General features: G+C 43.7%; 1 protein-coding gene across 1 annotated transcript in view; it reads right to left on the minus strand.

The window, feature by feature from the left end:
• Positions 1–309: 309 nt before the first annotated feature.
• PSTPIP1 (proline-serine-threonine phosphatase interacting protein 1) overlaps positions 310–17,547 on the minus strand; it is a gene marked incomplete at its 3' end in the record, with an annotated part of 45,446 nt that continues 28,208 nt past the window's right edge. Inside the window, exons 4-11 of the mRNA XM_010087204.1 lie at positions 10,514–10,548; positions 9,302–9,408; positions 7,748–7,810; positions 6,573–6,671; positions 4,798–4,843; positions 3,877–3,956; positions 1,060–1,158; positions 310–406 (exon numbers count right to left, since the gene is read on the minus strand). Of these exons, the coding sequence (XP_010085506.1) occupies positions 310–406; positions 1,060–1,158; positions 3,877–3,956; positions 4,798–4,843; positions 6,573–6,671; positions 7,748–7,810; positions 9,302–9,408; positions 10,514–10,548 (626 nt within the window). The remainder of the gene's footprint in view (positions 407–1,059; positions 1,159–3,876; positions 3,957–4,797; positions 4,844–6,572; positions 6,672–7,747; positions 7,811–9,301; positions 9,409–10,513; positions 10,549–17,547) is intronic.

Here is a 17,547-nt window from a genome sequence, read left to right on the forward strand (position 1 = left end):
CTCCTTAGTGGTGCCAGTTCAGCTGTAGTGTGAAATGAGCCTGGCTGAAAAACCAAAACAACTTTTTTTTTCTTTTTTGGAGAGTTATTTTTAACCTGAATCATTCAGCTATCCCACTTGCAGTGCTGCACAAGCAGTGATGGCAGCACAGTAAGAGGGAAGTGAGCTGCAGCGGGTGGGAATGAACAGCCAGAAAAGAGAGAGGCAGAAACTTCTCCAGCTGGCTTTGCCTCCAGAGGATGAGTACTGCACAACTGCAGCCTCAGCCTTACGGGTGACTCGTCTGACAAGACCAATAGGAATAGTTACCTGGAGGTTGTGTTCCTGTCATTTTGGTCTTAATGAAGTAGTCTATGTCTGACTCTACAATGCAGTTCTCCAAGCTTACGCGAACCTCTTCATACAGCTACAAAACAAAATCCAATAATTTAACTTAATTTTTAACATTTCACATTGAATTAACAATTAATGCCCTTCTAATACTTTTCCCCTTAAAAGACACTTTATACTTGATACATGTCTGACCTGGATGGGTCTTTGGCCTGTCCTCCATACAAACATTCTTGTAAACACAATGGCTTATTTGTGCTCTGGATATCCTTTTAAGAGAGGAGAACAAGGGCAGTCCAGGGCTTTTCAAGGTAAGAAAGAAATCAGTAGCAGGAAACAACCATTCAAAGTTAAAACTAGTGTATTTTTTTATGTCTTCCAATTTTGAGACTATGACTGGATGCATTTCTGAAAATCGTGCCTGAGCCGAAATACACTCGACTGACCGTTCTGGTAGCTGGAAGCATTCCCCAACAGACTGAGGGGAGGAGACACAGAAGTGTCACCAAGTGTGACACAGACCATCTACATCTAGGTGTATACCTGGTTTACATCTAGAGGGAGCAAGCTAGACTGAGAATACTGCCCCTCACTGAACATGCACAACAGCCGGTTTGCTGGAGGGAGTCAGCACGCGGGGAGAAGGGCAAGCTAGTGCCGTATTGTTAGAGCACTCTTGCTCCTCCTCTTCCTCCTCCACATGTGAAGCTACTTGGCAGGTGCCCCTACCTCGTCGTCCTTCACACACTGCATGGAGAGCTGGTTGCAGTGGACCCACAGCGAGTTGCGGAGGATGGTGATGCGGTCGCACTCCTGCAGCTGGAAGACCTAAAGCCAAAGAGGAGCCGTGAGGTAGCCTCATGGTAGTTATTTATTTGCATTGCAGGCGGTGACAGGGCTGGGGCTCCCTGGGCCAAGCTTGTCTGTCTGCAAAGTATTCTGAAGGATCCTTTTTTAAGGGACGTATTTTAGCTACTCAAGAAACTACATTTACTTTTTTGTGTTCAAGAATTTGTTTTAATTGGTTGCACCAAACTAAAGTTTTTATAGCCAAAAATAAAGCAGGGAAAGGAATTGCTATGTGGATTTGACTGTTACCTCTACCACCAAGGATTTCAGAGTCAAGGTCCTGTCTGCTCATTGCACTGAAATCTTCATGTTTAACAGATCAGTGGAGTACTGTTGTTAAAGGGTTGTACTTATAATAGAGGTAGAGCCCAAAATATCCATCTCTGTCTTCTAAAATCTCTTTCCAAACTTTTCTCTTCTGAAACTACTTGAAGCTCTCTGGAGTTGCCTCTGTTAATTTTTAAGCTTATTTTCATGGTAAAGAGAAGGCATTTTTCTTTCTTTAGACTTTACTCCCTTCATCTCTCTGATTTTCTAGTGTTGTTGCACAGCTTGGGAAGAATGAAGGGGGAAAAGAGAGAAGTGTGAACTGAGTTGGGGGAAGAGGCAGATAAACCCATTCTTTAAAAACTTCAAGAAAAACCCAAAAAACGACCATGCTGATTTCTAAGTTGTTCTGTTATAAGTAGAACATCAATTTTTGGTTTTCTATGAGGTGTGAAAAGCTCAGATGCTTCCAGCCATCTGTTTCCATCTCTATTTGCTAGTAATTATGTCCAGAACATCACAAATATATACAGTATTCATCAGAACATTCAGCTGGGTATGCTGCCTGTCATCTAGTATCTTACCATCTAAAAAAAAACAAACAAAAAAAAACAACAGAGTCCATCAAGGGAGTCAGCTGGCGTTGGGACCAGTTTCTGAGAGAAAAAGCTTTTAAAGAGAACCTGAAGAGTGGATAAAGAGTATTTCAATATCCATTCTGAACAAAAAGCCTGTGGCTGCAGCCTAGCCCCTCAGGGGCTGCTGAAACAGCAGGAGAGCTGACTGGGAATTTTCCAGGTAAAAGGTGTCCTGTCATGAAACAGAGCTCATCAAAGAGGGAAGCGGAGTGACTCTGGGCTTGTCAAGCCCTTTCCAAAGTACAGCTGGGTCTTGTGTTAAACACATCCTTCATGCTCCGTCAGCTTGGGCGACAGACTGCTGGTGGACCTGGACATCTCGTGCCAAGGAACTTGGCACAGCCCCCGTGACTAAGGTCATCCTAGTGCTGCCACTTGCTAGCCAAGATTTTTGGACTATGGATAGCGAGCTCTTGGCTAGAGACCTAAGCGACCTCGGCTCTTCCAAATTCCCCACTATGCAGCCAGAAGATTGGCATCTTAAGCTGCTTTTGTATTAATTACTAGTTTTAAACACCTCAAAAAATCTATCAGTTCTTCTGTCTACAAGCACTTTCAAAAGAAGGCGTGAAAGATGCCCTTCCTTTATGAACAGTTGTCTGAATCAAGGAGTGGGCAGGCCGCGAGCTCTGTGGGCTCATCCGAATTTAGCCATGTGGGAGAAATGAAGTGGTTTAGGTTGTGGAACATGTCATTTGTTTGTTGGCTTTTTAAGAAGGGGGAGAATGTGCATCTTGGGAAGATGAAGGCTTGGCACAATTTCTATGGAAGGTCTGCTGTGCCAGCTGTGGGACTTTCCAGTCCTCCCAGATAGGGAATACTTAAAGAGGAAGCAGAGAACTGGAATGCTATGCTCCTGGCATTTTATTTTATGTGGAAATAAGGCCTGCAACAAGTAAACATGGTAAAATCATACGGGCAAACATATGTGAAGGATTAATATGATCAAATGTGTGGCTGATTTGGATGTCAACCAGTTCCTGTAAATTGTTGTGCAAAACTTACTAGCCAAGTGCGAATTGTGTCCATCCTCAGCATAAAGGAAATAGAGACCTTCAGTTGAGAGAGGGCAAATACTCTTGTGAATATAAAGTGCTGTGCAAAATGAAGATTCTGAGGGGCTTGGATATCTTTGCTCTCAGAATGCTGAGGTACATACCTTTTTAGCTTAGCAAGAAAATTTTATTTTTAATCTCCATTGAATTTATGAGATTTTAAAAAGTAATGAAAAAACCTCCTACGTTAGAACAAGAAGCCATTCTCGAAGCCCTTTCCAAAACTTAATCTAAAGGGAATCTTTTGCTTGTTTCTTTTTAATGGATTAATTGAATTATTCTTTCAATTTTTAATGTAATTGTTTTAAACAAAAAATGAATTTTTCTGTCCACATTTCTGTTAATTTTCTACTGAAATTAGATTTTGCAACAAAGCAGTTATTTGAGAAACAACCTTATCTTGACTGTGATAGAAGATCATTCCTAAAGATAGTTTATTCTTATGTTAAGTTATGGGTGAAAAGTGGCAACAAGTACTTGCAAACAGATGTACCAGTTCATATATTGCTCCACTTCTCACACCTCTGCACTTATTCCCCTCCCTTCTATTTACATACGTATGCTGAACAAGCAAGGAGCTTGTAGGCAAGTGAGGCAGCTAGCAGCTGTATCTGAATCAACTCTAGGTTTTGCAGTATTTTTGCGAAGATGTCTACTAAGACTCCACATACAGCAAACAGCCAAACCCTTGGGATGATATCTCGGGTCAAATAATCGCTGCAAAAGTCAATGTTTACCTCGCAGGTTTTGATATGTTCCTGTTCCCACTCCGTCCTGACCTTATCCAGCTGCTCAATGTTCTGTTTGTACACGTTCTCTAACACGGACACATATAACAGAAACCCAACAGTTAGGGAAAAAAATTATAGAGTCTTTATCTTTTCCTCCTATTAGGACTCTGCTGTGGTTCCTGCACTGCAGGCCTGTGGTTTGCTAGAGCATCACAAGAATGTGTGAGCTTGAAACTGGTGGAACACTAGGATGTTTGGTTTTTTTCTTTGCAACTTTATACTAGAGTAAGGATTTGCTCTGCATGGTTTGCAGATCATTTTTACAGTGGGGATAATGCAAATCAGAGATGGAAGAGCCCAGCCCATGCTTGGGCAATGAGCATCCTTAGGCTCTTTCCGTGCTGAGCCAGCCAGGTAAACCATGGGATTTAAACTTTTACATGAGCAGTGAGAGGCAAGTCTGAACTCATGAACGGCTCAGGTGTCTGCTGGGCTGTCCTGGACGTACACTGTGTTTCTGGCTGGAGAGTGCCTCCGTGCTCATGTACAGGGAATGTGGGGGCTGTGTGTCTGGTTTGGGCTGGTTGGGGGCAATTTGAGTGTCATTATTTTGTGCTTTCAAGCTTGCTTCAAGAAGAGTTTTTATTTCCTGGGTGAAGTTCATATAGGAAGTTGTCCATAAATTCTTTAATGAAACCAGGAGACTTGCATTTCCAGAAAGGAAATGGTGGTGTTTTGCTAGCCAGGTTAGATGACTATCGGTTTGCCATTCTTTAGAAGCTTCTTCATTAACCTTCATGTCGGTGATTTTGGGACTTCAAACAGAGCTAGCCTGGGTGATTTGGATGGTGCTCTGTCAAAATCAGGGTGTTGGTATAGATCTTTGCTGAGAAAAAAAACTTAGTTCAGTTGCAAATAGAGCATCACCTGCTTCATTTGCTGCATCTCTGCATTGCTTGGCTTTGTTCTGACTCTGAAACAGGAAAAGAAACACCCCAAATTAATTTCTGACTGTATTTTTGCTTCTGCCCCAATATTTTTGCTGCTTGCTCCCTTTCCCCTTCTAGGGGAAAGGCTCAAACTTGCAAACAGTTTTTGGCTGCCCTGCCTTTCTGCATGGTTCTGTTGAATGCGTGCTATGGAGAAGGGACCAGAATTTCAGAGAGGCAGCCGTAGGTCCACTGACTTCAAGGGAAATCTGTCAATTGACATCTTCCATTCAGACATCCCTTCCATAGGAGCTCAGTGCCAGCATGATCCAGCCTGAAGCTTGGTGTCTGCTGGCTGAGTTGTTGGTTTGTTTTTGGTTTTTTTTTTTTTCCCTCAAGTGTTTGTTGTTCTTTCTAATAGATTTATAAGCAGAAATAAATGGCCATTAAAATTCTTCATCTTCCAAGCTCCTCATGTAATACACAGATGAAAAGAACACAGTCTTTAAAATACTTTGTAAATGCCAGATTATTTCCCCTAACAACGCAGAAGCCTAAAAGCAAAATTCCCTGTAAGTAGAAATTCTCTTTTTAAAAAACCTGCAGCTTTCAACAAATGAGAATACAGCTATTATTGGCAGCTCTGTATTCCCAGGTCTTTCTGCACAGCTCTAGACATCAGTATAACACATTCTGCCATTCTGCCCTTCAAGACAAGGCTCAGGCAGGGGTTCTTATGGCCATATTCCTCATCACAGCTGGTTGGAAAATATATAGTAAGCTGGGAAATAAGCTTCATTTTTATTTGCTTACTGCCCAAACAGTTTGCAAGTGCTGCGCAGAATTAAATAGCTGACATGCTTCTTGGGAGATGCCTCTGTGCATTTCAAATGTTCTGGCATGTGTGTGGAAGTAATGGCAACGAAGCACCCTGGGATCCTTCTGCATGGGAAGGAGCTGGGTCAGATTTTGATGCCATTGAAGCTGCTAAGTGTTCTGGTGTAATTTCAGTGGGGCCAGGATTTCATCCCCTCTTTACAGCTAAACTGGAGGGTTTTGTTCACCAGATTAGCAAATGCTGGAAATAAAATGTAAAGTTCTGTTGCTGTTTTTAGAGTCTCCATCCCTCCGCTCTTTGAGATGATTTTTGATCCTTTTTGCTTACACTGCACTGATTTTTATTGAGCCAAAGGGAGTTCATTTATTTTTTTTTTCTCCATCTGTTCTGCTGTAAAATGTTCCCGTTAAAATTTGGTGAATTGTCAGCTACAAGTATCAAGACGATGAAAGACTGCAGTGCCTTAATTTCCCATGATTTATTTTTTAATTTATAAATTCAGTTGAAATTAAACTAACCATAAGGAGAAAAAATGTTGAGGAAAAATTTGCCTACTAAATGTAAGCAACCAAAACGCAGAACTAACTGCGTAAGATACTTCTGACTTGTTTCTTTTTTGATGAATAATTTCAGAGAAAAATCTCATTCAATTTCCCCTCAGGATTCATAGAGCAATTAAATCATAGCCTGAGATAAATTAATTAGACCCTTCCCAGCCTATCACAGAACAAGATCAGGGTACCAAAGGAGTTTGTGAAGGAAGGCTTCCTTGGGAAGGTGCTTTGTTTTAATTTCGATTCTAAGGGGTTCATTAGAAGGGAAAGCAGCCCCCGGTATCTTGAAGAATGGGTTATTCAATTATATTTTCTTGTACCTTGAAAAGGAAAAAAAAAAACCACTGTTTTCTCTCTAAATAGCACTGTCAGCTCAGGTACCTTTTCTGTCTGCTTTTGGTTGCCTGAAGCACTTGTCTGTTCAAAGGACTGCTCAGCCTCATCTGCCTCCTTGCACTTCTGTTCGTAGGTCTTCTTTGACTGTATTGAAATGAAATAAAATGTGAGGGTTTGGGTTAGAGAACGAGGCTGGGTTGTCTCCAGCTTGATGTTCTAGGTATTTTCTCTTTTGGAGTCTAGGGGAGCGAATCAGTTCTCAAGACTGGGCAACAGAATAAATTCCCTGTGACACTGTAAGGAGACAGAAAAATAGAACTGAAAAATTGGGGTAGGGGCTAGCAGCATAAATCAGGTCCTCTTCTTGCAGCCCTGAAATTGTTTGCTTTGTACAGCTGCACCCAGCTCCCCTCAGGGGTGGTCACGAATACACAGGCAGCACTATCACCATCGGTGCATCAGGCATCTGTCTGAGCCACGGTGCAGAGACAAAATGAGGAGCCCACATTCCCGAGGTGCCAGCGGAGATGGGCTGTCATTCCCCAGTGTGGCTTGGAGCATCAGGTGGCTGAAGGCGGTGTGTCACCTTGCCCATTGCTCCAAGCTGCGAGACAGCCAGGTAACAGTCTCAGTATAGTCCTCAGAAGCAAAAGAAATCCTTCTTTGCACCAAAAGACCTCTCTGTCTTAGAGATTCACTTAGAACAACTGTGTTTAAATAAAAATTGCTAGTACAGTTGTAGCTGCAGCACTGACGGGTCTGCAACTGCTTTTCTTTAGAGACAATTGGACATTGGAAACCAAAGCCAGCTGCCTGCAGCTCTTGTACCTGCAAGCTTTCCAGCTGGAGAGCTTTCCTCCTGTTTACAAGATTCCCTCACTGTTTTTTAAAATTGTATTTGCACAGACTGAAAGATTACATTTGCTCCTGTAAGTATCCTTGCCTAGAAAGAATGAAATCCTGTTTGACCTGGTCATTGTTCATTCCACATTAATTTTCTGAGTATTTGTTTTGGAGACTCTTCAGTGGGTGCAGCAGCAAAGATTAGCTTCCTCCTTGTAGCAGGAATCACATCCCCTTTCTCTCTCTCTCTCACACTCTTGTACACTCACATGTTCTTGGCCTTTCTTTAAATACAGGTACATGTGATACAGATCTCGCCCTGTCTCCAACTGGAGCCAGTTTGCATCAAGAAACCTGCACAAAACCTCCTTGCTTACCTCCATTGTTCTCTTATACTGCAACAACTTGCTCTTCTGCACACGCTCCATCGCAGACTTGTACTGTAAGAAACACACAGAAATAAGTGTTTCTTGCTTTGGACTTCTTCCTGCCCTTTTCGGTGGCAGGATGAGGAAAGCTGTTGTCGGGGCCTTTCTATAAGCCGCGTGCCTGTGGGGAAAATGGCTTCACTCTGCTGGTATAAATAGCAGGTTTCTAAGTGATACAGAGAACAGGTAAAAAAATAATTCAAGATAATTCTGCTTCAGTGGTTTCCGTTAATACCAGGTAGGAAGTAAATCTTAATTTTCTCTTCCCCCCTTTTTTTTCTTAAGGAGACTCAATAATGTAACACCCAGCCGCAGTGCCCATCAGCTCTGCCAGCAGAGTTCCTTTGCTGGTTCGAGAGCTTGATGCCACACCTTTGCAGACCAAACCACTGTCTCACCCACGTGAGCAAGGGCAGTTGTCCATTTTAAATACAAACAGTTCCTGTTTAATTTATACTCTGTTGCTTCTGGGAAATTTGTGCTCGATTCGATTTGATGTCCACATCGCCATCTGGTCAGCACTGGAAGGACAGTGCTGAATTCTCTTGTATGGTTCTAGTTCTGATATGCCCAGCCTTACGTGACAGTGAGATATGCTCCTACTGGGCAGGGTATGGGTTTCTTCAGTGGGGCTTTTGGCCCTTCGTTCTTTATATTCTGCTTAAGTAAAACTCTCTCCAGGGCTGTGCAGGGGCTTGCTTCACGTTGGTCTAAATAGCACAGTCTTGAAAGCAGCTGCAGCGAAATACATGTCACAGCGTTTGGGGAGGTCACTGAAAATGCTGACACCATCTGGCATGACTAATGTTGACTTCCTTACAGCCACATGCTGAAGGAGAAAAAAGCTTGTGTAAGACTCCAAAGCAGTTTTTCCCTTTTTTTCTGGGGCCATCTAATTGTTTCCAGTTCAACCCCATGGAACTAGAGAAGGTGTGAGAGCAACCACCATTGTCTCTATTGAGAGCTACTTTTTCAAGGGACTTAGAGCTGGATAAGATCATAGGGGATGAAATGGCCTTAAATACAGTCACATTTTTATTATACAGCATCAACTAGATGCTATTTATTCCATGTATTTGTAATTCAGCATATATTGGTGTTGCATTTAGTATGCTATTAATTTTATGTTTTTAAATATTTGTGTTTCCCCTTTATTTTCGTGCACGTTGGAGATCATGCAGGATCATATCAAAGAGACCCAGTTAGCAAGAGTATAAAAAAGAGAAAAGGAAGGATTAAGTTCTTACAGAAATAATAATAGTATCTGCCGTTAACACTGGGGAGAGCAGAAGTGACTAAAGCCTCTGTCTCATGAGTTCAGAGCACTACTTTATTTCCAGCTGGGATCAGAAAGAGATTTCCTTCCCCAGTCTAGTATAAGGAGTGAAGGGCACACTGGGCATGCTGTGTCACCTTTTGCAGTATTCACACTCTATGGCTGGAGACAGGCCATCAGCATGGACCACTGACCCCATCTGTTTCAACATTTCTCTAGTGCCTCACCTTTTTTCTTTGCTCCTTCTGTCTTTCTCGGAACTCCTCTATTCCTTTCAGTTCATCCTTCAGCATTACTGCCAGCTGGATATGAGAGTTTCCAACACTTTCAATTTCTAAAACAAATCAGAATTCATACACTGTCAGTGGAAAGGTCTTTAAACATGAAGTCGTGTTTTTCAGGAGTTGTTTCTGGGATGTGGTGGCTGTATGACTTGTCCTCAACAGGGCAGCCCAGTAAAAGGCCTCCCTGTTTCTGCATGCCCCGACATGGTTGAGTGTTGGCACAACCTGAACAGGGCTTTTTGCAGTTCCTCTCAGTGCCTGCAAGGTGCATGGGCCAGACTGCTCCCTGCAGAACTGGAGTATCTGCTTGGAGCAGCCTTGGCAAGTGCAGAGCCAGCTGCATTTCTTCATAGCCCTGTGTACCTCGGCTACCCATCTTCCTTCAGGGGCTGGACGTCAGATGTTGTGGTGTGGGGGGAAGGGAGGAGCTCTGAGCTCCATCGTCACCCCGTGTCTGCTTTCCCTCCACTATGCTGCTGGGTTGTCACAGCTCTTGGAAGCTGCTTGCCACTTGCGTCCAGCCTTGCACAAATGTCATTAGATGAGGTTGCAAGCTGAGAACTTCCAAGGGGCAGGAAAGATGCATTGAATTTCGGAGCACCTGGCTGATGCTGTTTGAAGTGGCTTCTCCACATTTGTCAGCTTTGGTGCCTGGGAAATGGAACCCTGCGTGTTCCAGAAATGTTGAGCTCCCCCACCCAGGCTCTAAAAATACCTTAATTCACCAGCTGCTTTTCAAAAGGGTGTTTGTATCTGAGCAGCAGGTGCCAGTAGCCAGGTATGCTGCCCTGTCGGCTGTGGTGGTGTTGCCTTTTCTGTGTGTGAAAGGCTTTCCTTCACCCTGGGGCACATTTCGAAAGCATGCTGTTTTGATGTCGGTGGTTTGCAGAAGAGGGAACAGAGCTGGTATTTTGTGACTTGATCCAGATAAAACTAACTTGAGGAACAAGCCATTTTCTTTGCCACCAGAGAGTGGACCAAGTGCCCAGCCTTGGAGGGCTCCTGGTGAGTGTCCCTTCTCTCCACTCTCCACACCACAGACTGGGATGGAAAAGTTGGAAGTAGAGTGGGGAAGAGGATGAAAGACCCCAGAGGGGATAAATCCATTGCTGTGCCTGTCTTAGCCAGGTCAGAAAGGATGATGTAAATACTTACGTTGCTTGAGCATCTCAAATGCTGCCTTCAGTGTGCTGTGGGGCAGAAACAAGCGCACTTTATTAGTAAAGGCTTCTAAGGATGGGTTGTGAATCTAGAGAAAAAATTTACCCCCAGAATCTCAAAGATCCACATAGAGATAAAACTCTTAATAGTCTTGTAATAAAAGTTGACCATGCTAACAAGCACAATAGCATCAATCTGTTACCATCAGGAAATGCAATAAAATGCTCCATGAAGCCAGGAATTGCACTGCTCCTTATGTGCATCCTCTTTTTTAATCCCACTGTGTTTGTGACTGTGGATGCTAACTGACATTTTGCTATTCTTGCAACTTGCCAATGGATAAAAGTCAACTGAGTGAAATAAGATGATCCCTGCTAACCTGAACCATTCTGTGATTCTAGGAAATAAAGAAGGTCAACGGGAGCTGGGTTTTGGAGCGCTAGCCTGAAGGGTAGAGCAGAACCAGCTCCACCCTCTATGCTGCCTGCAGCACTAGCAGGTTTTTCCTCCTCAGTCACCCTTGAAGCTGAAGCAGCTCTGCTCTGCAGCATCCTCCCCACAGTGCTTTCTGAGCACCCCCGTGCGGTACAGCTCGCTCTCCTGTAAAAGACTCACAAGCGGTGCAGAGAGCCTCGGGAGGCTTTGAAACCCTGATGCTCCCAGGGGTTTCCTGCGTCCCAGAAGCAAAGCGTGAATAAACCATGCTGGGAAATCAGGCCTCGGTGCTGGGCTGAGAAGTACAGCAGGGAGATGAGCAAAAAGAGATGTTACGCTGCCAGTCCAGATGGACCTACAGAACTAAGTGGTCCTACAATGTAGACTTGCAGAAAGACATGAAAGGGTAATGATAGATTGTGCACTGTTCTGGTTGCTTGGCAAGCTAGAGGCCATTTTCAGAAAGCAGCAGAGATACCAGCATACAAGTGATGGGAGAGGAAAGAGCAGTTTGCAGGCAGGCTGGGTGTTTGTACACACAGAAGCCAGGACTTTGGTGTGATTTAGAGGTTTTTCAGATTTAGAAATCTGGAAATCAGGACCCAGAGTGTGCTGTTCCCTGAAGGAGCCTGGGCAGGCTCTGGGATCTCCACAGAGCCCTGGCGAAAAGCCCATGGATGACCCTAAAATCTCTCTGGCTGAAGCCTGGCGACTAGGAGAGCCCAGAAGAAGAGAGGATACATATCACTTCCCAGCCACGTGCGACTGCAGATGGGTAGGGAAATCCTGTATCTCTTGGGCCATTTCAGGAGTCTTAAGAGACACATGAAGGCTCCTGATTGCCCTGTGTTAATTTAGGCTGGACATCTGTTTCCTGATCAAAGCTTGCTCTCCCAGCAGCAAGGCTGCCTTGCCAGGCATTCGAAAAATGCACAGGCAAAGGGAAAGGCTGGCCTGTCCTCAGCCTTGCAATCCGCTTCCCAACCTGAATTTGTAGAAATATAAGGAAAAGACTTTCAACCAGAAATCTCTGGTGAATCTCTGGAGATCAGTCAGGGAAAACATGGTAGACTGAGTATTTTTCAGTACTGCCCTAGTAACACTTAAACATTTTGAAGTTTCATTTTGCAAAAAAATTAGTCTGGTGGGAAATTTTGATAGAAGCTAAATTTTCACAATGCAAAGGAAACAAAGAATATTCTTTGCAGCTAAGTTAGTTAAAAGTTTGAAATTAAAAGACAAATTGAATATCAGCAGCAGAGATAGCTTTTGCTCACCTAAAAGCTCTAATGGATTATTTTGAAAAATTAAACATATACAAGGAATTAAATTTTCTTTTTTTTAGTGTGGATTTTCCAATAGGAGGTGGGGAATGTGCTAACAACTTAATGCCTGAAATTGGTAAATACTGGAATTTAAAAAATAGAAGACATTTGCAAACTGCACATGCTGTTTGCATGCTGTGTTGGTCTATTCTTCCTAGAGATTTTTTTTCCTTTGCTGTTGGTGATTCAGGTAATGTAAACACTGGCAAAATAGCTGTAGTGGATACTGAAAAATAGCCTTTTCTCAGTATGTATCGAGGACAAGTGTAACCTGCTGCTTTCTTGGTTTCCAGGCAATCTGAGCCACGAGTGGTTCACAATCATAAGCCATACATGAAGCTTTTCTCCTCTTTGCTGGTTGTCTGTAAGGATGAATCCGTCTTCTGGTACAACAATGCATCTGGTTATGAGCTGGAGAGAGACCAATTTGCCCTCTGCATGGTCTTTAACGGCCATTTCAGTCAGCTCTGGCCTTTTGCTCCTTGTATGAAAGATTTGTCTCAACAGTTCCCTAGTTGCTGAACGGGGCAAGGCCACAGTCCATAAGTATATTGAAATAGATTTAAGCCATTTCCTTCCTTATTTGTATAATAGTTTTCTAAAATCAGTGGATTGGATCCCTCATCCTTATGGGGCTTAAGGGAGTAGCAGATATGTCATTGTGCCAAGTTATGTGCGGGAGCGAATAAATAAATTGAATGTTGACCCATGGATCCATCAGGTATTCCTTTATGACTCCTGGGCTGTGGAGATGTGCAGGCGGCAGCAGCAGTGCTATAGATTAGCTCCTCGCTGCTGGATGCTCTGATTATATCAGCAAAATATATCATTTCAGTGCTTTGGAGGGTTTAATGGAAGCAACTCATGTAGCCGACATAAAGTGAGTTTTAATTTTGTCTGTGCTGTTTTGTATGCACACTACCTATTGCCTATTTCTTCTGTGTCGGTTTGACTTTCTAATGGGATTGATAAGGGCTTTATTCTGAAGCATCCAAAGTGAGGATGCCTCATGGATACTTTAAAAGAGTGTTTTATCTTCTCAGTATATTATGCTACTTAGTGTTGTTGTAGTAATTGGTTGGTTGGTTTGTTTGTTCTGTAGCCAAATTAGAAAACCTAGGGTTGAAAATAATTCAAGCAAACTGAAAATTTGCGATTTGCCTTTTTTTTTTTTTTCAACTGCTCACTTCTGACATTTCCACATAAATTCTGGAAGAGTGTTAAACCACCCCAGCTACAGACAGAGCACCAGCCTTCCCTTTGGGCATCCCTGCATGGAGCCTCCTGCAGCAGAGGTCTCAGTGAAAACAGGGCTGGACACAAATTTACTGTGCATCTTTGTTAAGTGTCCAAGGGGGAGCCGTTTAAAGATTAGATTTGTCAAAACGAATTTCTGGTGGAAACGGGATTGACTCTGAATCCAGAGTAACGGGGACCAGATGCAGCCTGTGCAGCAGCCGCTCTGCAGCAACTTGTGGTGCTTTTTGCCATCTAGTGGCTACACTATTCCCAACGTTTTCCGGGATACCCACCCTGGCTGCTGCCTTCACTCGCTGTAGCCTCCCGCTACTCGAATACAGCGGGATTGAGATGCTCCTGTCAAACAGGCATGTTTCAGTGTTTGGTTTTGAAACTGGAGGGGCAGAAAGAGAATAGCAGAGCTTTTAGAGGAACGGGCGAACCAAGGGGAGAAGCTCATTACAATAAAGCTGAACCATCGTTTAGCATTCTTGCTCTGTAGATTACAAAATACCTTCCAAAGTGAATTTATCCAAATTTACCCAGCATGCCAAAGCTGGAAAGGCAAATCTGTCTCTCTAGGGCACTGACCACTGGTTCCTGTGGCTCTCTCCAATAGGATAAACATTTACAGAATGTGTTCTTTGAGAGCTTTGTGTGATTTTTCTCCTGCTCTTAAGGCAGAAGATGCATCCTCTGTTTGAGCAGAGGTGCCTTGTTTGGTACTCACCCACCCGCTGTCGCAGCACAGATACGAGAAGTATTGGGGAACTGCTGCATCTGCTCATAAATCCATTCTACTCACTGTGCAAAATTATCTTATAGTTGGTTCAGGAAGGGGACTCAGCTGGAACAGCATGGGATGACAGCACTTCAGAGTGAACTCATCCTAGCTGCTCTCTGTGTTGCTTTCTCTCTCGTCATTTTTGGACCTTGGTTTTGGTAGAGAACGGGGCTGTTACTAGAGGGCAGGCAGTACCAGGCTGTCCTGTGTGACACGACGACAGCCAGGAAATGGACTGCAGATAGGGCTCTGGTACTGTCTGCTTCCCAGCCATCAAAAGCTCAGTTTTGTGGCACCAGTGATGTAAGTGGCAGAGCTCCATCAGTGGCAGTGCTCAGGTCCCAGGTGTGCTCACTGCGTATGCTGGTGCACCACATGCTTTCTTTTGCAACTGTCAGCTTGATGGTTTGTTTTCACTCGGTTAGAGACTGGTTTAACTGAGTAATTCAGAGAGTTCCTTTACATCTTGTACACAGGAAGGTACACTGGAAAACCACAGCTTTTAAAATTTTCTTTCTTTTCTGCCTTTGCTTGGTGAGTAGAAGTGTGAAATAACTCCACCTTCCTTTCTGGTAAGTTTCCATTTTAACATCAGTATGATCTACAACATTTTGCTCTTATTGTAGTTTTTTAAAGTATTATTTCTGAAACTGAGAGAAGTCTCTTCCAGATGAACTCTACAGACCACTTTCCAGCAGTCCTGTTCACCCTCTGCCTCCAGTAACTTAGATTCTGCTAACACAGTTATGAAAGCAACCCAACACCAGTCTCCTCTGAGGTCAACATCTGTCTTTCCTCCTGCCACACCCAGAATACCCAATGTGGTTTTAACAACGTTTCTTTCTGTGAAGCCCAGTGGTGGCAGCAAAGTGTGGAGGAAAGAAGTTCAGAAGCATCTAGTGTTTCAGCAGAGAGGTAACAAAGTCATTGCCAAGTCCTAGGCCAGGCACATAGCAGTGTTTCACATGAGAATCACGTCTGACATTGCTTAGTGGGGTTGTGGTGAAAATATTGAAGAATTAATCTTGATAGGATGCTTTTTTTCCTTGTTCTCAGAGGAACTATCAACAGAAAGGCAAAACCATTCAGGGCAACTGGAAAGACCTCTGTACGGGTCCCAGCTGTGGTGTGATGTCTACACTGCCTGCGGCAGAGAGAAGGCACGAGCAGCACCCTTTCTCTGAGCAGGGCAGTCTAAGTTTCTGTCTGTCTATAAATCAGTGACAGCAAGGCAGTAGCTAGCGTGAGGAGTTATATCAGCTGTTAGGGAGGCTGTGCTGTGCAGCAGGCTGGGCTTAGGCGGCTGGGCTTAGTGTTAGGTTGGATGTAGCATATCTTTCATGAAAGCTTCAACAAACGTGGAGCGTTCCTCTAGTGCTGTGGTGTGTCTGCATACGTGTTTTGCTTCTGGTGCTTGGATATTTTTAGATAGGTGTTGGAACTGGAAGCAGCCCCAAGCTAAATGGGGAGCATGGACACGTCACTCCAGACTTTGCTGGGGAAGGGGAGCAAACAGGATGGCATCTCCGTGTACCTTCTCTTCCCTGTAAATCTGTGTCCATAGACTACAAATTAGACCCCTTGTGACTCCAGAATGACCTGTGACATTCAAATCAAAGGATAAAACAATTAAAACAACTTTTGTACCTTTAACATAAAACTAAATTTCCTCATGTCTCTTGAAAAGAGAGCAGCACTGCTCAAAAATGCCTGTCCTCATCACCGGAGAGCTTGTCTGGATTTAACAAGAACTGAGCAGAGGCTTAGATCTTTCAGGGTATGTACTTGGGTCCATTTTCACGGAGTCCTGAAAGTTCAAAGTACAAGTGTATAAGCTCTGCGCAGGTTCAGAACTTTTGAGTGGAGAATAACTAACCATGGAAGGATGTGACCTTCCAAAATGTCTTCTAGCTTCAGTTCGAAAATGCCTGCTTTGTGTGAAGAACAGAGGATTCTGTATATTAAGTGACAGGCACTATATTTATACACAGGAAGCAGCAATTGGCATTTCGTTACAGATGCCCTCACCTCACGCTCGCTGAAATATTCTGTTTCAGGCATTGCAGAGAAGGGCAGAGCAGACACAAGTTTGAAGGAGCTACTCTTTCCTGAGGTTTGAAGGAGATGGTAACAGAAAACAGGGAAGGAGAAAAGTAGGAAGTCATATACATGAGAAGAGACAAGCAGAGCAAATGACAAAAATAGCTGTTGTCAGACTAGGCAGAATTTAACCAGCAACTGTGTGTTTACATCAGTTGTTGTAGGAAAGAACAGAGTTCCCAGAGGCTCTATTTCAGCTGAAGCTGAGGATGGATCTGAAAACTGGACTCGGTAGTATATTCTGTTTTTATGTTGTTCTGATGAAGAGTTGCCCAAAGCTACTGCACGGAAATTCCCAGTCACCTTGCAGCCTGAAAGGCATTTCCTCTGAAAGGCAGGACCTCTGCTGAGAATCATCTCCAGTGTGTTGAGACATCATTACTGTGTGCACTGCCAGCAAACACCTGCACAGTTGTTCTCTGTAACTCAGATGAAAATCCCTAGTTTCTGTGCATACTCTCCCATGTGTGCGACACAGAATGTGGAGAGTACAAAACTATACAGAGGTTTAAACTTAATAACATGTAGTTCCCTCTTCCCCACTGGCTATTGGTGTAAGCTGGCATTTGCCAAGAATACATGGCTGTAGCTTTGTAATCATCTTTTTCATAATTTCTTTTATGATTGGAGACTATGAAATTGTGATTCAGGTATTATTTTTTTTGTCATTAAAAAGGTGGGATAACAGGGTTTTTAAATTAGTATAAGGTAGGAATGAAGACATTTTAAAAATTCATTTTAGCCCTGACTTCTGCTAGGTGAGCTCCAGAGCTCCATTTCTGTGCAGCATCCATCCTGACTACTGCGATCCTCATGCCTCGCCCACTTCTCAAGAACTGCCCTGCAATCTCCTAGGTCTGACCCACTCAAGAGGTACAGTTGCAACTGATATTCTCTCTCACTCCCTTCCAATACCTGCTCTCCTCCCAGTACTGTCACTAAGACTCCCCAGCTCCCTGGATTCCCAGGCATAGCCTGCATCCACAACTGTGCTGGTGCATCCAGGTGATCAGCTTGAAAGAAGCAGCCAGCCTTTCCACAATTTTGGTGTTATTATGGACCTGGGGGTGCTTGTAGGATCCAGAAGAGGTGGTGGGACTGCAGCTCACCAGTGCAGACGTGCGTGGAGGAGCACTGTAAGGAAG

The sequence above is a fragment of the Pterocles gutturalis genome, unplaced genomic scaffold (genome assembly GCF_000699245.1).
Source record: "Pterocles gutturalis isolate BGI_N339 unplaced genomic scaffold, ASM69924v1 scaffold12816, whole genome shotgun sequence".
Classification (NCBI taxonomy): domain Eukaryota; kingdom Metazoa; phylum Chordata; class Aves; order Pterocliformes; family Pteroclidae; genus Pterocles; species Pterocles gutturalis.